The 18,986-nt window shown below is 43.5% G+C and overlaps 1 protein-coding gene across 1 annotated transcript in view; it reads left to right on the forward strand.

Annotated features, from left to right (window-relative positions):
• Positions 1 to 1,586: 1,586 nt before the first annotated feature.
• Positions 1,587 to 18,986, forward strand: part of CNIH3 (cornichon family AMPA receptor auxiliary protein 3) — a 123,301-nt gene continuing 105,901 nt past the window's right edge. The window contains exon 1 of the mRNA XM_075339082.1: positions 1,587 to 2,736. Coding sequence (XP_075195197.1) covers positions 2,656 to 2,736 — 81 coding nt within the window. The 5' untranslated portion in view covers positions 1,587 to 2,655. The remainder of the gene's footprint in view (positions 2,737 to 18,986) is intronic.

Consider the following 18,986-nt stretch of genomic DNA (forward strand, 5'->3'; position numbering starts at 1 on the left):
TTAGGCAACTTCCTTTCCTTTGGCAAAATGGGTCAGAAGAGAGATTTGACGGGCTCTGAAAAGTCAAAAATTGTGCGGTGTCTTGCAGAGGGATGCAGCAGTCTTGAAATTGCCAAACTTTTGAAGCGTGATCACCGAACAATCAAGCATTTCATGGCAAATAGCCAACAGGGTCGCAAGAAGCGTGCTGGGCAGAAAAGGCGCAAAATAACTGCCCATGAATTGAGGAAAATCAAGCGTGAAGCTGCCAAGATGCCATTTGCCACCAGTTTGGCCTATTTCAGAGCTGCAACGTTACTGGAGCATCAAAAAGCACAAGGTGTGCCATACTCAGGGACATGGCCAAGGTAAGGAAGGCTGAAAACCACCACCTCTGACCAAGAAACAGAAGATAAAATGTCAAGACTGGGCCAAGAAATATCTTAAGACTGATTTTTCAAAGGTTTTATGGACTGATGAAATGAGAGTGACTCCTGATGGGTCAGATGGATGGGCCAGAGGCTGGATCAGTAAAGGGCAGAGAGCTCTACTCCGACTCAGACGCCAGCAAGGTGGAGGTGGGCACTGGTATGGGCTGGGATCATCAAAGATCAACTTATGGGACCTTTTCGGGTTGAAGATGGAGTGAAGCTCAGCTCCCAGACCTACTGCCAGTTTCTGGAAGACAACTTCTTCAAGCAGTGGCACAGGAAGAAGTCGGTATCGTTCAAGAAAAACATGATTTTCATGCAGGACAATGCTCCATCACATGCATCCAACTACTCCACAGCGTGGCTGGCCAGTAAAGGTCTAAAAGATGAAAAAATAATGACATGGCCCCCTTGTTCACCTGATCTGAACCCCATAGAGAACCTGTGGTCCCTCATAAAATGTGAGATCTACAGGGAAAACAGTCCACCTCTGGGAGCAGTGTCTGGAGGCTGTGCTGGCTGCTGCACGCAATGTGATCATAAACAGATCAAGCAATGACACAATCTATGGATGGGCGGCTGCTGAGCGTCATCAGAAAGAAAGGGGGCTATATTGGTCACATATTTTTTGGGGTTTTGTTTTTGCATGTCAGAAATGTTTTTTTCTAAATTTTGTGCAGTTATATTGGTTTACCTGGTGACAATAAACAAGTGAGATGGGAATAGATTTGTTTTTTATTAAGTTGCCTAATAATTCTGCACAGTAATAGTCACCTGCACAAACAGAATCCTCCTAAGATACCCAAATCCAAAAAAAAGCCACTCCAACTGCCAAAAATATTAAGCGCTGATATTTATGAGTCTTTTGTTTTGATTGAGAACATAGTTGTTGACCAATAATAAAAAATCCTCTAAAATACTTCTTGCTTAATAATTCTGCACACGGTGTATGCCCCCGGCCATAAAGTGCTGCCATATATACTGCCCCTCTTATAGAGCCGCCCTAGTGACCTGCACCCCATTAGTGTGCGCCCCCATTTTCTTCTGGCCCCTCTGCATCTTTCTCAGTGCATAGTACAGCATCCTTGTATGTCACATGGTATTATGTTACAATGGATACATTTCTATCATCACCTCTAGATTCCAGCCTTTGTTACAATGTATCAGGGTCTTCTCAGTGGGTCCAGGTCTTCTCTTTTCTGGGCATTTCTGCTCCTGAGACCACAGTCTCATCAGTGCACCAGTCACATCAGCAGCAGCACATGGAATAAGTTGCCTGGCAGCACCTCCTTCAGTTTTTCTTATCCTTCCTCCTCCTCTGGCAGCACATTTCTTGCTCTCTGGCTCTCCACAAGTGTCCTGTGTGTGCTGGGGGGAGGCATGGCAGAGAATGCAGCCTGGCACATGTGCCCATGTGTAGGGCAGCCTGTATCTCCCTGAGGATTGCACTGCTGGAGCAATAGCCTGGAGGAGACTGATGCCCTGTGCAGGGACCTGGAGGCTGGAGGAGGCTGTCTGATACCCTGTGCAAGGACCTGGAGGCTGTCTGATACCCTGTGCAAGGACCTGGAGGCTGGAGGAGGCTGTCTGATGCCCTGTGCAAGGACCTGGAGGCTGGAGGAGACTGTCTGATGCCCTGTGCAAGGACCTGGAGGCTGGAGGAGACTGTCTGATACCCTGTGCAAGGACCTGGAGGCTGTCTGATACCCTGTGCAAGGACCTGGAGGCTGCAGGAGGCTGTCTGATGCCCTGTGCAAGGACCTGAAGGAGGCTGTCTAATACCCTGTGCAGGGACCTGGAGGTTGGAGGAGGCTGTCTGATGCCCTGTGCAGGGACCTGGAGGCTGGAGGAGGCTGTGTGATACCCTGTGCAAGGACCTGGAGGCTGGAGGAGGCTGTTTGATACCCTGTGCAGGGACCTGGAGGTTGGAGGAGGCTGTCTGATACCCTGTGCAAGGACCTGGAGGCTGGAGGAGGCTGTCTGATACCCTGTGCAAGGACCTGGAGGCTGGAGGAGGCTGTCTGATACCCTGTGCAGGGACCTGGAGGCTGGAGGAGGCTGTCTGATACCCTGTGCAGGGACCTGGAGGCTGGAGGAGGCTGTCTGATGCCCTGTGCAAGGACCTGGAGGCTGGAGGAGGCTGTTTGATACCCTCTGCAGGGACCTGGAGGCTGGAGGACACTTTCCTGGAGTCCTGGCTGCAGGGGCTGAGCCTGGTCTGGGGTTCTTCTCATCTGGGGGCACGATGGCATTTACTTTTGCTGCCTTCTGCTACATGCTGTCCCTGGTCCTGTGCGCTGCACTCATCTTCTTTGCTATTTGGCATGTAAGTAATGGGTGTGGGGAGGTATGTATATAGGGGCTCAGAGGGGGGCAGGGGCAAATATTGGAATTATATGGGTGGTAGGAGCATATTCAGGAATTAAGTGTATATTGGCATATAAGGTGGGAGTATTCAGGATTTATCTGTTCCGAATAATAGACTTATGGAAAACAAAGGCTAGTGCTGTCTATGGGGACACAGAGGGGACACAGAGGGACCACAGTGTGTGTACAGGAGGCAAAGGGAGGCAGGGGTATATCCAGCAGTTATAGTGTGGCAGGGGTATATCCAGCAGTTATAGTGTGGCAGGGGTATATCTAGCAGTTATAGTGTGGCAGGGGTATATCCAGCAGTTATAGTGTGGCAGGGGCATATCCAGCAGTTATAGTGTGGCAGGGGCATATCTAGCAGTTATAGTGTGGCAGGGGTATATCCAGCAGTTATAGTGTGGCAGGGGCATATCCAGCAGTTATAGTGTGGCAGGGGCATATCCAGCAGTTATAGTGTGGCAGGGGCATAGCCAGCAGTTATAGTGTGGCAGGGGCATAGCCAGCAGTTATAGTGTGGCAGGGGCATATCCAGTAGTTGTAGTGTGGCAGGGGCATATCCAGCAGTTATAGTGTGGCAGGGGCATAGCCAGCAGTTATAGTGTGGCAGGGGCATATCCAGTAGTTATAGTGTGGCAGGGGAATAGCCAGCAGTTATAGTGTGGCAGGGGCATAGCCAGCAGTTATAGTGTGGCAGGGGAATAGCCAGCAGTTATAGTGTGGCAGGGGCATATCCAGCTGTTATAGTGTGGCAGGGGCATATTTATCAGTTATAGTGTGTGTACAGTTGGCAAAGGGAGGCAGGGGCATATCCAGCAGTTAGAGTGTGGCAGGGGCATATCCAGCAGTTAGAGTGTGGCAGGGGCATATCCAGCAGTTAGAGTGTGGCAGGGGCATATCCAGCAGTTAGAGTGTGGCAGGGGCATATCCAGCAGTTAGAGTGTGGCAGGGGCATATCCAGCAGTTATAGTGTGGCAGGGGCATATCCAGCAGTTAGAGTGTGGCAGGGGCATATCCAGCAGTTAGAGTGTGTTAGGGGCATATCCAGCAGTTAGAGTGTGGCAGGGGTATATCCAGTAGTTATAGTGTGGCAGGGGTATATCCAGTAGTTATAGTGTGGCAGGGGTATATCCAGCAGTTATAGTGTGGCAGGGGCATATCCAGCAGTTATAGTGTGGCAGGGGTATATCCAGCAGTTATAGTGTGTCAGGGGTATATCCAGTAGTTATAGTGTGGCAGGGGTATATCCAGTAGTTATAGTGTGGCAGGGGCATATCCAGCAGTTATAGTGTGGCAGGGGCATAGCCAGCAGTTATAGTGTGGCAGGGGCATATCCAGCAGTTATAGTGTGGCAGGGGCATAGCCAGCAGTTATAGTGTGGCAGGGGCATATCCAGTAGTTATAGTGTGGCAGGGGTATATCCAGCAGTTATAGTGTGGCAGGGGCATATCCAGCAGTTATAGTGTGGCAGGGGTATATCCAGCAGTTATAGTGTGGCAGGGGTATATCCAGTAGTTATAGTGTGGCAGGGGTATATCCAGTAGTTATAGTGTGGCAGGGGCATATCCAGCAGTTATAGTGTGGCAGGGGCATAGCCAGCAGTTATAGTGTGGCAGGGGCATATCCAGCAGTTATAGTGTGGCAGGGGCATAGCCAGCAGTTATAGTGTGGCAGGGGCATATCCAGCAGTTATAGTGTGGCAGGGGTATATCCAGCAGTTATAGTGTGGCAGGGGTATATCCAGCAGTTATAGTGTGGCAGGGGTATATCCAGCAGTTATAGTGTGGCAGGGGCATATCCAGCAGTTATAGTGTGGCAGGGGCATAGCCAGCAGTTATAGTGTGGCAGGGGTATATCCAGCAGTTATAGTGTGGCAGGGGTATATCCAGCAGTTATAGTGTGGCAGGGGTATATCCAGCAGTTATAGTGTGGCAGGGGTATATCCAGTAGTTATAGTGTGGCAGGGGCATATCCAGCAGTTATAGTGTGGCAGGGGTATATCCAGCAGTTATAGTGTGGCAGGGGTATATCCAGCAGTTATAGTGTGGCAGGGGTATATCCAGCAGTTATAGTGTGGCAGGGGCATATCCAGCAGTTATAGTGTGGCAGGGGCATAGCCAGCAGTTATAGTGTGGCAGGGGTATATCCAGCAGTTATAGTGTGGCAGGGGTATATCCAGCACTTATAGTGTGGCAGGGGCATATCCAGCAGTTATAGTGTGGCAGGGGTATATCCAGCAGTTATAGTGTGGCAGGGGTATATCCAGTAGTTATAGTGTGGCAGGGGTATATCCAGCAGTTATAGTGTGGCAGGGGCATATCCAGCAGTTATAGTGTGGCAGGGGTATATCCAGCAGTTATAGTGTGGCAGGGGTATATCCAGTAGTTATAGTGTGGCAGGGGCATATCCAGCAGTTATATAAATATATATATATATATTTTTTATATATATATAAAAAATAAATACACAGGAGTTATGTATATAGGAGAACATACGGTGGCAGAAATATACCCACATGTTCCGAATATAAGAACACATAGAGTCAGTGTATCCAGGGATTATCTCCAAAATGTGGGCACAAAGGTTTTCATCCTGAAACTGTCTGTTACAAGACACTCTGGGACTTGTGGTTCAGTTGTCTGGGATTCCCTGGAGGATCTATGAAGGTGTGAGATGGAATTATACTTGATTTCTACTTTCCTCTTATAGTGCATTTCTTTCTGCATTGTCACTAAGTTTCTCTATAATTACACAGGTGGGTAATAGACAAGGGGGCACCGAGGCTGGTGGGCATCCATATAACACAAGCTTTACTGCAGTCCTGGGATGAATATGGCTATGCCGGGAGTTATAGTACCACCACAGGCTATCTGCTCAGTATCTTGAGCCACAGAGTATCACAGCTCTGATCCTTCACTTACTCTTCTTATCTACATTTTGTGTCTGGGTCTATGGAACAACTGTATGTGTGGAGGAGGCCATAATGGTATTATCCGGGATTTACCAAACCTTTTATAATAGTGGAGATCTTTGAGGCTAAATATATTGAAAACATTCATATTTCAACAAAACCATCCTTGATAGTTATATTCTTGTACATAAGAGCAGTATTATAGTAGTTATATTCTTGTACATAGGAGCAGTATTATAGTTAGTGGTTATATTCTTGTACATAGGAGCAGTATTATAGTAATTATATTCTTGTACATAAGAGCAGTATTATAGTAGTTATATTCTTGTACATAGGAGCAGTATTATAGTAGTTATATTCTTGTACATAAGAGCAGTATTATAGTAGTTATATTCTTGTACATAGGAGCAGTATTATAGATGTTATATTCTTGTATATAGGGACAGTATTATAGTAGCTATATTCTTGTACATAGGGGCAGTATTATAGTAGTTATATTCTTGTACATAGGGGCAGTATTATAGTAGTTATATACTTGTACATAGGGGCAGTATTATAGTAGTTATATTCTTGTACATAGGGGGCAGTATTATAGTAGTTATATTCTTGTACATAGGGGGCAGTATTATAGTGGTAATATTTTTGTACATAAGGGCAGTATTATAGTAGTTATATTCTTGTATATCGGGGGCAGTATTATAGTAGTTATATTCTTGTACATAGGGGGCAGTATTATAGTAGTTATATTCTTGTATATCGGGGGCAGTATTATAGTAGTTATATTCTTGTACATAGGGGGCAGTATTATAGTAGTTATATTTTTGTACATATCAGGCAGTATTATAGTAGTTATATTCTTGTACATAGGGGGCAGTGTTATAGTAGTTATATTCTTGTACATAGGGGGCAGTATTATAGTAGTTATATTTTTGTACATATCAGGCAGTATTATAGTAGTTATATTCTTGTACATAAGGGCAGTATTATAGTAGTTATATTCCTGTACATAGGGGGCAGTATTATAGTAGTTATATTCTTGTACATAGGAGAAGTATTATAGTAGTTGTATTCTTGTACATAGGGGGCAGTATTATAGTAGTTATATTCTTGTACATAGGAGCAGTATTATAGTAATATATTCTTGTACATAGGGGGCAGTATTATAGTAGTTATATTCTTGTACATATAGGGGCAGTATTATAGTACTTATATATTCTTGTACATAGGGGGCAGTATTATAGTAGTTATATTCTTGTACATAGGAGCAGTATTATAGTAGTTATATTCTTGTACATAGGGGACAGTATTATAGTAGTTATATTCTTGTACATAGGGGGCAGTATTATAGTAGTTATATTTTTGTACATATCAGGCAGTATTATAGTAGTTATATTCTTGTACATAGGGGGCAGTGTTATAGTAGTTATATTCTTGTACATAGGGGGCAGTATTATAGTAGTTATATTTTTGTACATATCAGGCAGTATTATAGTAGTTATATTCTTGTACATAGGGGGCAGTGTTATAGTAGTTATAATCTTGTACATAGGAGCAGTATTATAGTAGTTATATTCTTGTACATATGGGGCAGTATTATAGTAGTTATATTCCTGTACATAGGGGCAGTATTATAGTAGTTATTCTTGTACATAGGAGCAGTATTATAGTAGTTATAATCTTGTACATAGGGGCAGTATTATAGTAGTTATATTCTTGTACATAAGGGCAGTATTATAGTAGTTATATTCCTGTACATAGGGGGCAGTATTATAGTAGTTATATTCTTGTACATAGGAGAAGTATTATAGTAGTTGTATTCTTGTACATAGGGGGCAGTATTATAATAGTTATATTCTTGTACATAAGAGCAGTATTATAGTAATATATTCTTGTACATAGGGGGCAGTGTTATAGTAGTTATATTCTTGTACATAGGAGCAGTATTATAGTAATATATTCTTGTACATAGGGGGCAGTATTATAGTAGTTATATTCTTATACATATAGGGGCAGTATTATAGTACTTATATATTCTTGTACATAGGGGGCAGTATTATAGTAGTTATATTCTTGTACATAGGAGCAGTATTATAGTAGTTATATTCTTGTACATAGGGGACAGTATTATAGTAGTTATATTCTTGTACATAGGGGGCAGTATTATAGTAGTTATATTCTTGTACATAGGGGACAGTATTATAGTAGTTATATTCTTGTACATAGGGGGCAGTATTATAGTAGTTATAGTCTTGTACATAGAGGCAGTATTATAGTAGTTATATTCTTGTACATAGGAGCAGTATTATAGTAGTTATATTCTTGTACATAGGGGCAGTATTATAGTAGATATATTCTTGTACATAGGGGCAGTATTATAGTAGTTATATTCTTGTACATAGGGGCAGTATTATAGCAGTTATATTCTTGTACATAGGGGCATTATTATAGTAGTTATATTCTTGTACATAGGAGCAGTATTATAGTAGTTATAGTCTTGTACAGAGAGGCAGTATTATAGTAGTTATATTCTTGTACATAGGAGCAGTATTATAGTAGTTATATTCTTGTACATAGGGGGCAGTATTATAGTAGTTGTATTCTTGTATGTAGTAATTAGCACAAGATCCACCCTTCATGATAGTCGATATCACAGCTCTCCTCCTTGCCTCGTCCATATCTCCCACAGAGCAGTCTCTTCAGGTCCGATATCAGATCATGTAGGAGAGTACAGCTCGGGGGGACACTATAGTGTATAAATGGTGACCCCTGTAATGGTTGCAGTCACTTTTGAATTGGTTTGGGGGCTATTTTCCCTGCAGTTGTAATAGAGATAAAAGATATTATTGACTTGTGGCCTTAGATGGGGCCTCTCTTGGGTTCTCCGGACATTTTACTTTAGTTTTAAAAACTCTGCCTAATTTTAATTTAACTTTTTCACTGCTGGCACTACAGGCTCATGTACATGTTTCTGCAGACAATTTCTTTAGTGTATGGCTTATGAATTTTATTTTATTTTGATACCAATTTCTTAATGGTGGACAGAGCATAAAATGGTGCAAACGTACAATGCACGCATTTCACATATTGTGCATTTATTCTTTATTTCTGACCTGTAATTCCACATACATTCACAATATATAGTCGCCAAGTTACAACCCTAAAAAAAAGATTTTTGTGGTGAATTATGTTTACAAGAATTTTTTACATTTTACATTTTTTCTGATTAACGGTACTGGATTTCATGTAATGCTAACCAGTGGCATAACTAGAGTCCAATGGGCCCCAGTGCAAATTTTGAGCCTGCCCCCCCCCCCACACACACATGTTGGTCAGATGTATGGGGCATTGTAGCGTTGTAAATCCTATATAGACAAAGGAGTTACCCCCTCTCCCCCTTAATTGTGTAGTACTGACCCCCGTTCTGTACTAATGGCCCCCATTCTGGGCCACTTCCTGGTAAATATGTCCCACATCCTGGTATATGACCTCATCATGGCTATATCCTGCTATATTTGGCCTCATCCTGGTATATATGTCCCAAACATGGCACCATCCTGGCATATACGTCCCCATCATGGCCCATCCTGGTTATATATCGCCTTATCCAGGTATATATGTCTCCATCATGGCCCCATCCTGGTACACGTCCCCATCAGGGCTACATAATGGTGTATGACCCCATAATGGCCCCATCATGGAATATATGTTCCTGTCCTGATATAGATATTCCCTTCATGGCCCCATCCTTGTATAGATGTCCCCATAATGGCCCCATACTGGTATACATGTCCCCATAATGGCCCTATCCTGGTATACATGTCCCCATAATGGCCCTATCCTGGTATACATGTCCCCTTAATAGCCCCATCCTGGTATACATGTCCTAATAATAGCCCCATCCTGGTATACATGTCCTAATAATGGTCCCATCCTGGTATACATGTCCTAATAATGGCCCTATCCTGGTATACATGTCCTAATAATGGTCCCATCCTGGTATACATGTCCCCAAAATAGCCCCATCCTGGTATACATGACCAAATAATGCCCCATACTAGTATACATGTCACCATTATGGCCCTAGCCTAGTTTGTGTCTAGATCCTGACTGCATCCTGGTACATATAATACCTGCACACAGTAAAAAAAATAACGATTATACTTATCTTCCCCCAATTCCCCCAATATCCTCCTCCGATGATGGCATGCTGCATCTGACCAGCATGTAAATGGTGCAGCGCATGACGTCACTGTTCACCCACTTACAGCGTGGTCAGCTGCTGCGTGCCGGTATATTCTTTGCTCCCCACACCCTGGATTATGGGCAAGGGGAGCAGTGAATATTCATAGCCTTAATCAGCGGCGGGCACATTTCAGTGCAGAGACCCAACGAGTCTGTGTGCTGCAATGTATTTTAGCTGGATTCACACCCTCAGACGTACATCCAGCTGAAACAGATGCTCGGGCCGGCGGGCCCCCTGTACCCCCGGGCGATCGCGATAGTTGCGCCCCTAGTGCTAACTATAGATATAAAAGGGTTTTCCAATATCTCATTACAGTATAAATGACTTCGTACTCCCGAATCCGGTGATCTTTTTCTTTTATTCCTGCGCGTCTCCATTCCTGAGATATTGCCTCTTCTTCCTTGTATATAAAGCTAACTTTTCTTAGTCTACTGGGTGGGGTCTTCAAGAAGTCGCCCAAAGAAAAGAGTTGAGGGTCACACCCACTTGGTTAAAAGGACTAGATGTATGGCAAGCATCAGGTCTTCTTCAAGTCGGGAATATCTTACATTTACATTACTCTTCTGCTGTTAAGGAGCTGTCAAGAAATGATATCCCTTAACTGTTTTTTTTCTGTGGATATGTACATTTCTCCTAAACCTTTAAGAAATCTTGCGCATGCGCCATTGAAGTATAACTTGAGCACATGTGTCACAAATAAGGTTACACCTACCTTAGCTTCATTGTATTTGCCCTTTGAAAGTAGGGAAAGTCTGTGCTGCTTCATGCACATGCACAGGAATTAGGTGTAAAATGCGCATGCGCAAGAGTTCCGAAATGCTAGTGATGATGCACCTCCTTCTCAGGAACTACAATAAAATACGATTGGGTGGGTTTTGCTGTACACTGGTCATTTGCGTCTTGCGTCATCCACAGAGAGGCCTCTATTGTGCTCCTGTGCATGTGCAATTTGATCTGCCCAGCCGAAGGCAGATCAAAGTCTGTAAAGCGCAGGCATGAGAAAAGGTCAAAGACCGCCTGCGCATGCGCACTACAGTACTTCGATTTGCCCTCAGCTGGGCAGATCAAAGTGCGCATGCGCAGGAGTTCGATGGGGGCATCTCTGTGAATGCCGCAGGACACGACATGCACACGGGGCTGGAAAGGAGGTTAGCGATCGTACAAGATGGAGGATGCACTGAACAGCAGCCACACCCATCGGACCAGACCGACAGCTATGTGAGTATTATAAAGCTCTTTTTTATGTTATACAGAGCGGCCTGGGCTCTTATATACAGTATGCTAGAATGCTGTATATAAGAGCTCACTGGTGGTGGCCGCAGCTTATAAGAGAAAATCCTGGTGACAGGCTCCCATTAAACCCCTTGCATGTTCCTCTTGGAAATTTAATATGCCTTGCCTCGTCAGAGAGGTAGAGGACTTGAACTCTAGCCCCACCTATTGGAAATAGCAATCCTAAGTGTCAATATCGACCCTTTTTCAAGTCATTAGCTATACAATGGAACACTATGAAGACACAAAGAAGTGGATTAAATTTGCCACGACAGTCACCTTACCTAGAACAGGGCCTTCCTCAAAAATTGATGAAAAGACAAGAAGAAAATTCATCCAGGAACCTGCCATGAGGCCGACTGCAACATTAAAGGAGCTGCAGAAATTTTTGACCAGTTGTACCTATATGTGGCAACAAGCTCCCATATTCTTCCTATGTCCGGCCTGTGGGGTAGGTTGGTAAGATGGAAGCCTTTTTTTCCATAAAGAAAAATGTCAAGGTCTGGCTATGTTTTTCCAAAACTCATATAAAGTCTGGCAAAAGCACGTGGGAGAATGTAGTAACCAGCTGACAGAAGAGCAAAATGCACTGTCAGTGTGCATTGGTAGAATACTCAGCATGCAGAAACTAGCACCGGCCAGCAAGTGATGTCACTGTTGTCTGCACGTGGAGTATCCTTACACCGCTCTGACAGTGCGCTCTGCTCTTTTTGTCGTCTCATTACTGCTGATCTGAGCTGGCAACAGAGAGTGCACTGTCATTGTGCACATCGCATAGTGCACTGGAACTAACCCAGTACCTGAAACGAGCTTATTAAACTACCGTACATTTCAGAGAGGGGGCAGAGGCTGTGACAGCAACTGTAGCCTCTGCCAACTGATGATGCTTTGTTTTAGTATCCCAGCATGCACTGGGAATTCTCTAATGAAGCATCATCAGACAGGAAGCAGAGAAAAAAAATATAAAACCTGTTAGCATAGTTCGGAAAGGAGAGGGAATTTGAAATTCAAGTATTTTAGAAAATAGCTTAGATTATGGCACTAAATAGATAGGGATTTAGATTGAAAATTACTTTGGACTTTAAACCACCCCTTTAAGTAAAAAAACAGGGTGTACTCATCCTTTAAGGGTATGTTTCTACATGTCATTCTGTGCCTGATACAGAATTTCTGTGCACAGTTCCCTATATTTTTATTAAAGGAATCATCCTGAATTTTTGGGGGGGGGGTCATGTGACCACTTTTTGAGCCGATATTGGTAACTTGCTCTATAAATAAGTCTCAGTTCATGTAGGTAACGCGGCTGTCCTAGGGCTGGATATTAAAATGTCGTTTCCAACTAATTGCTGACGCTGTGCGGTATCTGGGCCAAGAAGATTAATCTGTCTCCCGGTGAGAAAGTTTCATGCCGGCGCCTGCACTTTACTATGGAAAACTTCTGCATGAGATGGTCAAAGTCTGCTCGGCGGGAATCCACTGTGATCAGGTCATCGCCACCTATGATATGAAGACCACTTTTACACAAGCTTAATACGGGCTTTTCGATACATAATCATACTATGATTTGCATAATATGCAAGCCGAAAAATTGCTGGAGTAAAGTACTACAAATTTTGGAATCTTGGTGCAGTTTGAACTCTAATAAAGTCAAAAAATAAAATCTCTTTTTTCACTCACAGCAAGCAGAGATTTTGTAAATGGTGTCATGGAGACAACCAGGGGGACCATGCAGATATCCCACCGCTGCCACAAAAAGTCCCAAACAGCACCGCTGCCTCCAATTTGCAATTGACTGATGATTAACAGATGGGCGACTGCTGCTTTCAGTACTAGGCCAATTATTGGGGGCTTTCTCAGTAGACGTATAGTATATACAGACACGATTCAAAGACATGGAATATATGTGTACCTTGATATGGTCACTGCCGAGCTCTACAAAAACCCAAGAGAAACTAGCTTCCACCAATCGTTTATACCGGACGATTAGATAACTATACTGGTAACGTTTGGCTTCAGGGATGTGATTTATAGAGCAAGAGGAACAAAGCTAACACATTTGAAAAGCAGGCAGTGTTTATAAAAAATAATACAGTATATACAGTCACATTAAAAAATGATAAAAGAAAAGCACCATATTTTTCGTTTTATAAGACACTGGATTATAAGACGCACATCAAATTTAGAGCAGGAAAATAGGAAAAAAATCCTTTTTAATGTTAAAATGAGGGTCCATCTTATAATCCTTGTGCGTCTTATATTAGCTCACCGGCGGGGTCGCGATGCTGCGGGGGGGTCACTGCTCAGGAGGGTCAGTGGACGGAGGGTTGGCAATACTGTGGGCTCGGGTGTGTCGTGGCGATAGACGCCATTGATCTGACGGCAGGTTGCAGGCGCCGGGCTACATTGAACTACTGGTGGGTGATGTTGCGGACTCCAAGAAAACGGCTGCGGAGGCAGCGCATGCGCTGAGTGGCCTCCATGGTCATTTTCTTGAAGTCCATCGCGTCAACATCGACAGTATATTGGAGCCCTCAGCCCCTTGGCAGATCATTGGCGCCCGCAGTATGACCGACCCTTTATCCTGTGATCCTCCTGAGCCGCTCCATTGCAGTGACTCCCTTCCTCCAAGCCCTCAGTATCGCTGACCCTGCCTCCTGTTTTGGGGGGATAAAAGTGCGTCTTATAATCCGGAAAATATGGTACTTGACTTGTGGCTGCAGGGATAGCACAATTCTCTTCTTGGTGGGAGGCGCTCTGGTAGATATATGGGACATCCCTACACAGAAGTGCATCCTCCAGCATCGAACAAAGGCGTCAACTCAAACATCTGTATTTAGTAAAGAACAGTCACTCCAACATACCTTCCCTTTGTGACCTCAGATAGGGCTGGTCATGTGATGTGGCTTCGGTCTCTATAAAATTATTCTTCATCAGACCTGAAGAAGGAGTTGTACTAACTCCAAAACTCATTGCTTTTACTAATTTTTAGTAATCCATTGAATAAAAATAAAATCCACCTGAGTCATCGGTCTTTTCTGGAAGAGCCCATAAACACTGCTCACAAAGCTTGAATCCAGGACTTTCCATAGATAGGAAATATTATCTGTCTATATCGATCTATCTTTCATGCTGCACAATTATATAAGAACATGAATGTTATTACACTTGGAATCACGATGCTGAAAATGTGTCTCCCCTTACTGTATGATCTACTGTTGTGAATACATTTTCCAGTGTGTGGCTCCCTCTTGTGGTCAGTGCTAGTGGTGCAGTTGATTTGTGGAATGAAAGCTACACACCTGTGGAGGACCGGCAATCAGGTCTCTCAGATTGGGCTATATAGCTTAGTAGTTTTCTCCTGTTTCTTGCCAGTGCTCAATGGATATTCTGTGTGTTAAGGACATTCTGAAACCAGCACTGCTCTCTACCAGAATTCTTCTCAGATAAGTTGGTCTTGTACCTCTGCTTACTGTTTCCACTTTCTTGTTGTTTTTTCTGCTTTGATACTAATGGTTGATTTCTATTTTGCCTTTGTGGAGTTCCTGGTGGAATTGGATCGTTCCCTGCTTGGAGTGTCTGTATACCCAGCTCCATGATTCTGCAATGTATTGTGTTTTGTCATGCTTGGTATTAATTCAGTCCCTCATCTATATTAGTGTTTTTAGATCCCAGTAACATCAGAGTGCTGATATAGTGGGGGAGAGGCCGTGTGGTCTCAAGGTTTTTCCATATCAGACGTGCTGGTATTTATTAGGGTTCTTACGGCTGCAGACAGTGCTCCTTCCTATCCTTTCCTATAAAGATAGTTTGGGCCTCGCCTTTGGTGAACCTGTTTTTCTAGCTTTGTATTGTGTTTTCCTATATCACCATAGTCTTTACATGTGGGGGGCTATCTATATCTTTGGGGATTGCTCCGAGGCAGATTAGCTTTTTTTATATTTCTATCTGTAAGAATATTTAGTTCTCCGGCTGTGTCGAGTCAACTAGGTCATCGTAGGCTCGTCCCACGGCTACTTCTAGTTGTGTGTCAGGATTAAGTCTGCAGTCCGTTAAGGTTCCAGCCACTCTGGTTACTTTTTTGATTCTCCTCGGTCCCTGAATCATAACAATCTACGCTTTCTACAGAAGCCCAAATATTCCTAGCTGAAAAACCAATGTCTTGTCTTCTACTGTCAGTCCTTTGAATATAGGAAGAATTATCTATTGAGGTGACAGAAGTGTCGCTTCTCAAGCTCTGGTATATACAGTCCCCAGAACCTGTGTTTATTTTCCAGTATATGTACTAGTTCAATCACCTGTTCACATCAGGTGGTCCTAGCTGAACAGAGGCCAGTATGGTGGAGTGCTAGTTCTTGTTTCAGCTCTTCTATTTTATGACAAAGCTATTTCTTAGTATATTATGACAGTAAGCAATTGATACACAACATATACTAGCAAGCTTCTAAACTTTTAATTAAACACTGATGATGTTTCATTTACATAAAAGTGATGAACCCTTTAATTTTTCATACTAGAACGGATGTCTGCAACAATACTGATAAATTAGGGACAGAGAGCTTATTGGCAACTTGGTGTAACTTTTTACGACATCAGCATTTCTACAGGCATTTATTTAGAAAAAAAAAATGGCATCTTCCTGGCATTAAAGTCAAGTGTAGGTTATGTGTTTTGCATGGGTTTAATGTCACCAGTGTCTCTCGTGTTTGAGAGACATCTCTTGGACCAGAGCGTCACATTCATCTGTCATTTTAAATGTATTTTGCTTTCTGTTAGTGCACCAAGGGTTAATGCTATTTTTCTTGCAAGTAGCTCCTGGTTAATTAAACTCAGGTACAGTTGGTTTTTGGTTACTCCTATCTCCTTTAAATAGTCACATGATCCATCACCTGAGGCCGGTAATAGATTCTCATTCTCTTTCTGACCACTATGGAAGGAGGACATTTTCTTGGAGCTGCTTATGTTATGCCGCTAGAGCTTAGCTGTTGCAGTGCTTTGTTTTGGAGCCTAGTTGGCTACAGCCTTGGTGTCTGGCTGAAGCAGTGAGGTTTATTTGTATATCCTTTTGTCTATGTTTCCCTGTTTGTCCTCCTTCCCCTGTGTGTCATTACCATAGAGGTGACCCACCGTACTTACTGGCCGTGTCACTATACAGGGTGAGTGGAGCAACAGTAAGGGACTAGGCACAGGACAGTGATGAGGGGGAAGGACGTATAGGGGACGTTAGAAGAGCTCAGGGACCAGACATAGGTTAGTGTCAGGAGGTGGTCCATCCCCCACTCCCTATCATCAGGTTCCTCCTCTCCTTTACAATCCCGATTGATACTTGTGTATTCCGCTGTGCGCTGTACAGTCATTGGTTCATGCGCATTTGTCATGCCGTGTGTCGGAAACTCCCCAGTCTGAGCATGACAGTTAATCAGTGGGGTAAGTTGAAGCTCATGGGCCCAAAGCCAAACCTCCAATGCTGGCCCTCAATAGTTTCAAGTGTGTTATATATAGACCAAAGAGACTTTTGGGGCCCCCAAGGCTCCAGGGCCTAGGTGAGATCGCAACCTCTGCACCTATAGTAGTTTTGCCCCTTGGCTTTTTGACTCATACACTGCCCCTTTTCTTCTTTCTCCCTAATTGTGCCTGTGTTGGAGTTTGCATTATGGTTCCTTTCTCTTCAATGGGACAATGGTACAATACCCATCACAGTCATTACCATGCATGTCAACGTTCCCAAATTTGCCGGGACTGTCCAATTTTTGGGGAAATGAAAGAAGGAGCATCATTTGATGAGTAGCAAGGTACTTTCAAACCATCGATTGGTGGGGATGCTGAGAAACTGACCCTACCAATCTGATATCCCAAAGACAGACCATTGATCCTGTTTCTGCAAACCCCTTTAACACTTGACAGGCTCGGTAAAAGCAACACTAGTTTCCTCTCTAGTGTCCTTTGAGGAAGTAAAGAATCTAAGATCCACACTTTATGCTACATTCATCCATAGAGACCAGGACACAACTTATGAACAGGCACGACACTTGCTCTAAAAGAAAACAGCCATATTTTTCTAGTCCTATGCAATCCCTTTAAGAAGAATCTGTCACTTATTTTTACCTGATGTGAATGTCGCTGTTCTCCTGAATCCGGCGATGTTTTTCTTTTGTTCCTGCGCCTCTCCGTTCCTGAGATATGGGCCCCTCTTTCCTGTATATAAATCTAGTATTTTTAACTAAGGGGGCGGGGTTCTTAGGAAACGCCCACAAAGAGGTAAACACCACACCCACTTAGCTATAAAACTAAATTTATATACAGGAAGAGGGACCCATATCTCAGGAACGGAGAGGCGCAGGAAGAAAAGAAAAACAGCGCCGGATTCAGGAGAACAGCGGCATTTATATCAGTGGGAAAAAAATAATTACTTATTTCAAGTGACAGGTGCCCTTTAAGTCCATCACTCAGGATATTGGTTCCACAACATACTGATAAGTCCTTTCAAATGCTCCTTTTAATGCATGCCTATGAAGTGACAGCTTGCTGCTTAATGTGTCGTGGTATAAAGCCATGAAATTTTCATTGCCCATATTTACACCAGTTCACACTTAGTGTTTCCGTTCCCTGCGGTGTACGACTGTGTTCAGCTCCTGCCACCGTCCAGCTGTTTACTTCCACCGCTTTCATTCATGGTTTCTGGACGCTCTTGATGAATAATTGATGTCAAGTTTTCATCAGGGAGCGAGATTCTTAGAAGTATTTCTACTGCTGGATAATTTAGTATCATTGTATCCCACTGTCATGTTGTGTCAGTATAAAACGATGTGAAACTACACTGATGTCTGCCATGTCTGCGGAATAAACATCAGAAAATTACCCGCACGCGGTCCCAAAAGACACTTCTGTTGTGGGATTCCTAAAATAGGGATTGTCCACTTTTAGGGACATTTTATTTTTCTTATGTTATTTGACTCAAACATTTTTTTTTTTAACTTGGTGTAATTAAAAGTTTTATTAATATTCACGGGTGACAGACAGTCATGTGGTTTCTGGCAATAGAAGGTCACAGTATTTGGCTGCACAGAATGCTCCCTGACTTTCTATTGTTACTGCTGTCACTATTCATTGTAATAGGTACCTTTATCTCTCCCCCTTTTGGACCCAGTAGGAGCTCGCCTTCCACCCAGCTATTGATTATCAGTATTCTCTTGGTGCTTAAACTCCCCTTCCTTCTTCCTTGTACTGGTGCTGGTGATATTTTCAGTTCATTCAAGCTCTGGTTGCAAGCAGGTGGCTTTGTTTCATCTGTAGTATCGTTGCGGAAACTTTGCTGAACTTCTACCTGAGTCATCAGTGGATAAGTAGTTCATGCTTTTCCCCCTGTGTCTTCTATAGTTATTTAGTGGGGTTGACGAAGAGCTCATCCCACCCGTTCCATATTTAAGGTCCAGCACTAGAGATACCTAGGGTCAGGTATCCAGCTCGGCGCATAGGTGCGGAGCCTATCTAGGGTGGTGAGGGACCCCAGACACCAGCAGTAGGATTGATCCTAGGTCACCATCTTCCCCTTTCCTAGACGCAGGGGTCTCCTTCCCTTACCTTTTGCCACTCGCTTGATATTTCCCCGTACTTAGCGTGATACATCTGTGTCGCACTGTCTATTGCTGGCTGCAAAGTGTGTTAACTGAGACAATGTAAGTGATCTTGCTCTGATGGTGCTTTGTCAGAGTTTCTTACCCTTATCTGCCTTTTTCTGAGCTCCTGTCAGCTGATTTATGACCACAGACCACATCAAAGTTGA

This window comes from Anomaloglossus baeobatrachus, chromosome 3, assembly GCF_048569485.1.
Source record: "Anomaloglossus baeobatrachus isolate aAnoBae1 chromosome 3, aAnoBae1.hap1, whole genome shotgun sequence".
Taxonomy (NCBI): Eukaryota; Metazoa; Chordata; class Amphibia; order Anura; family Aromobatidae; genus Anomaloglossus; species Anomaloglossus baeobatrachus.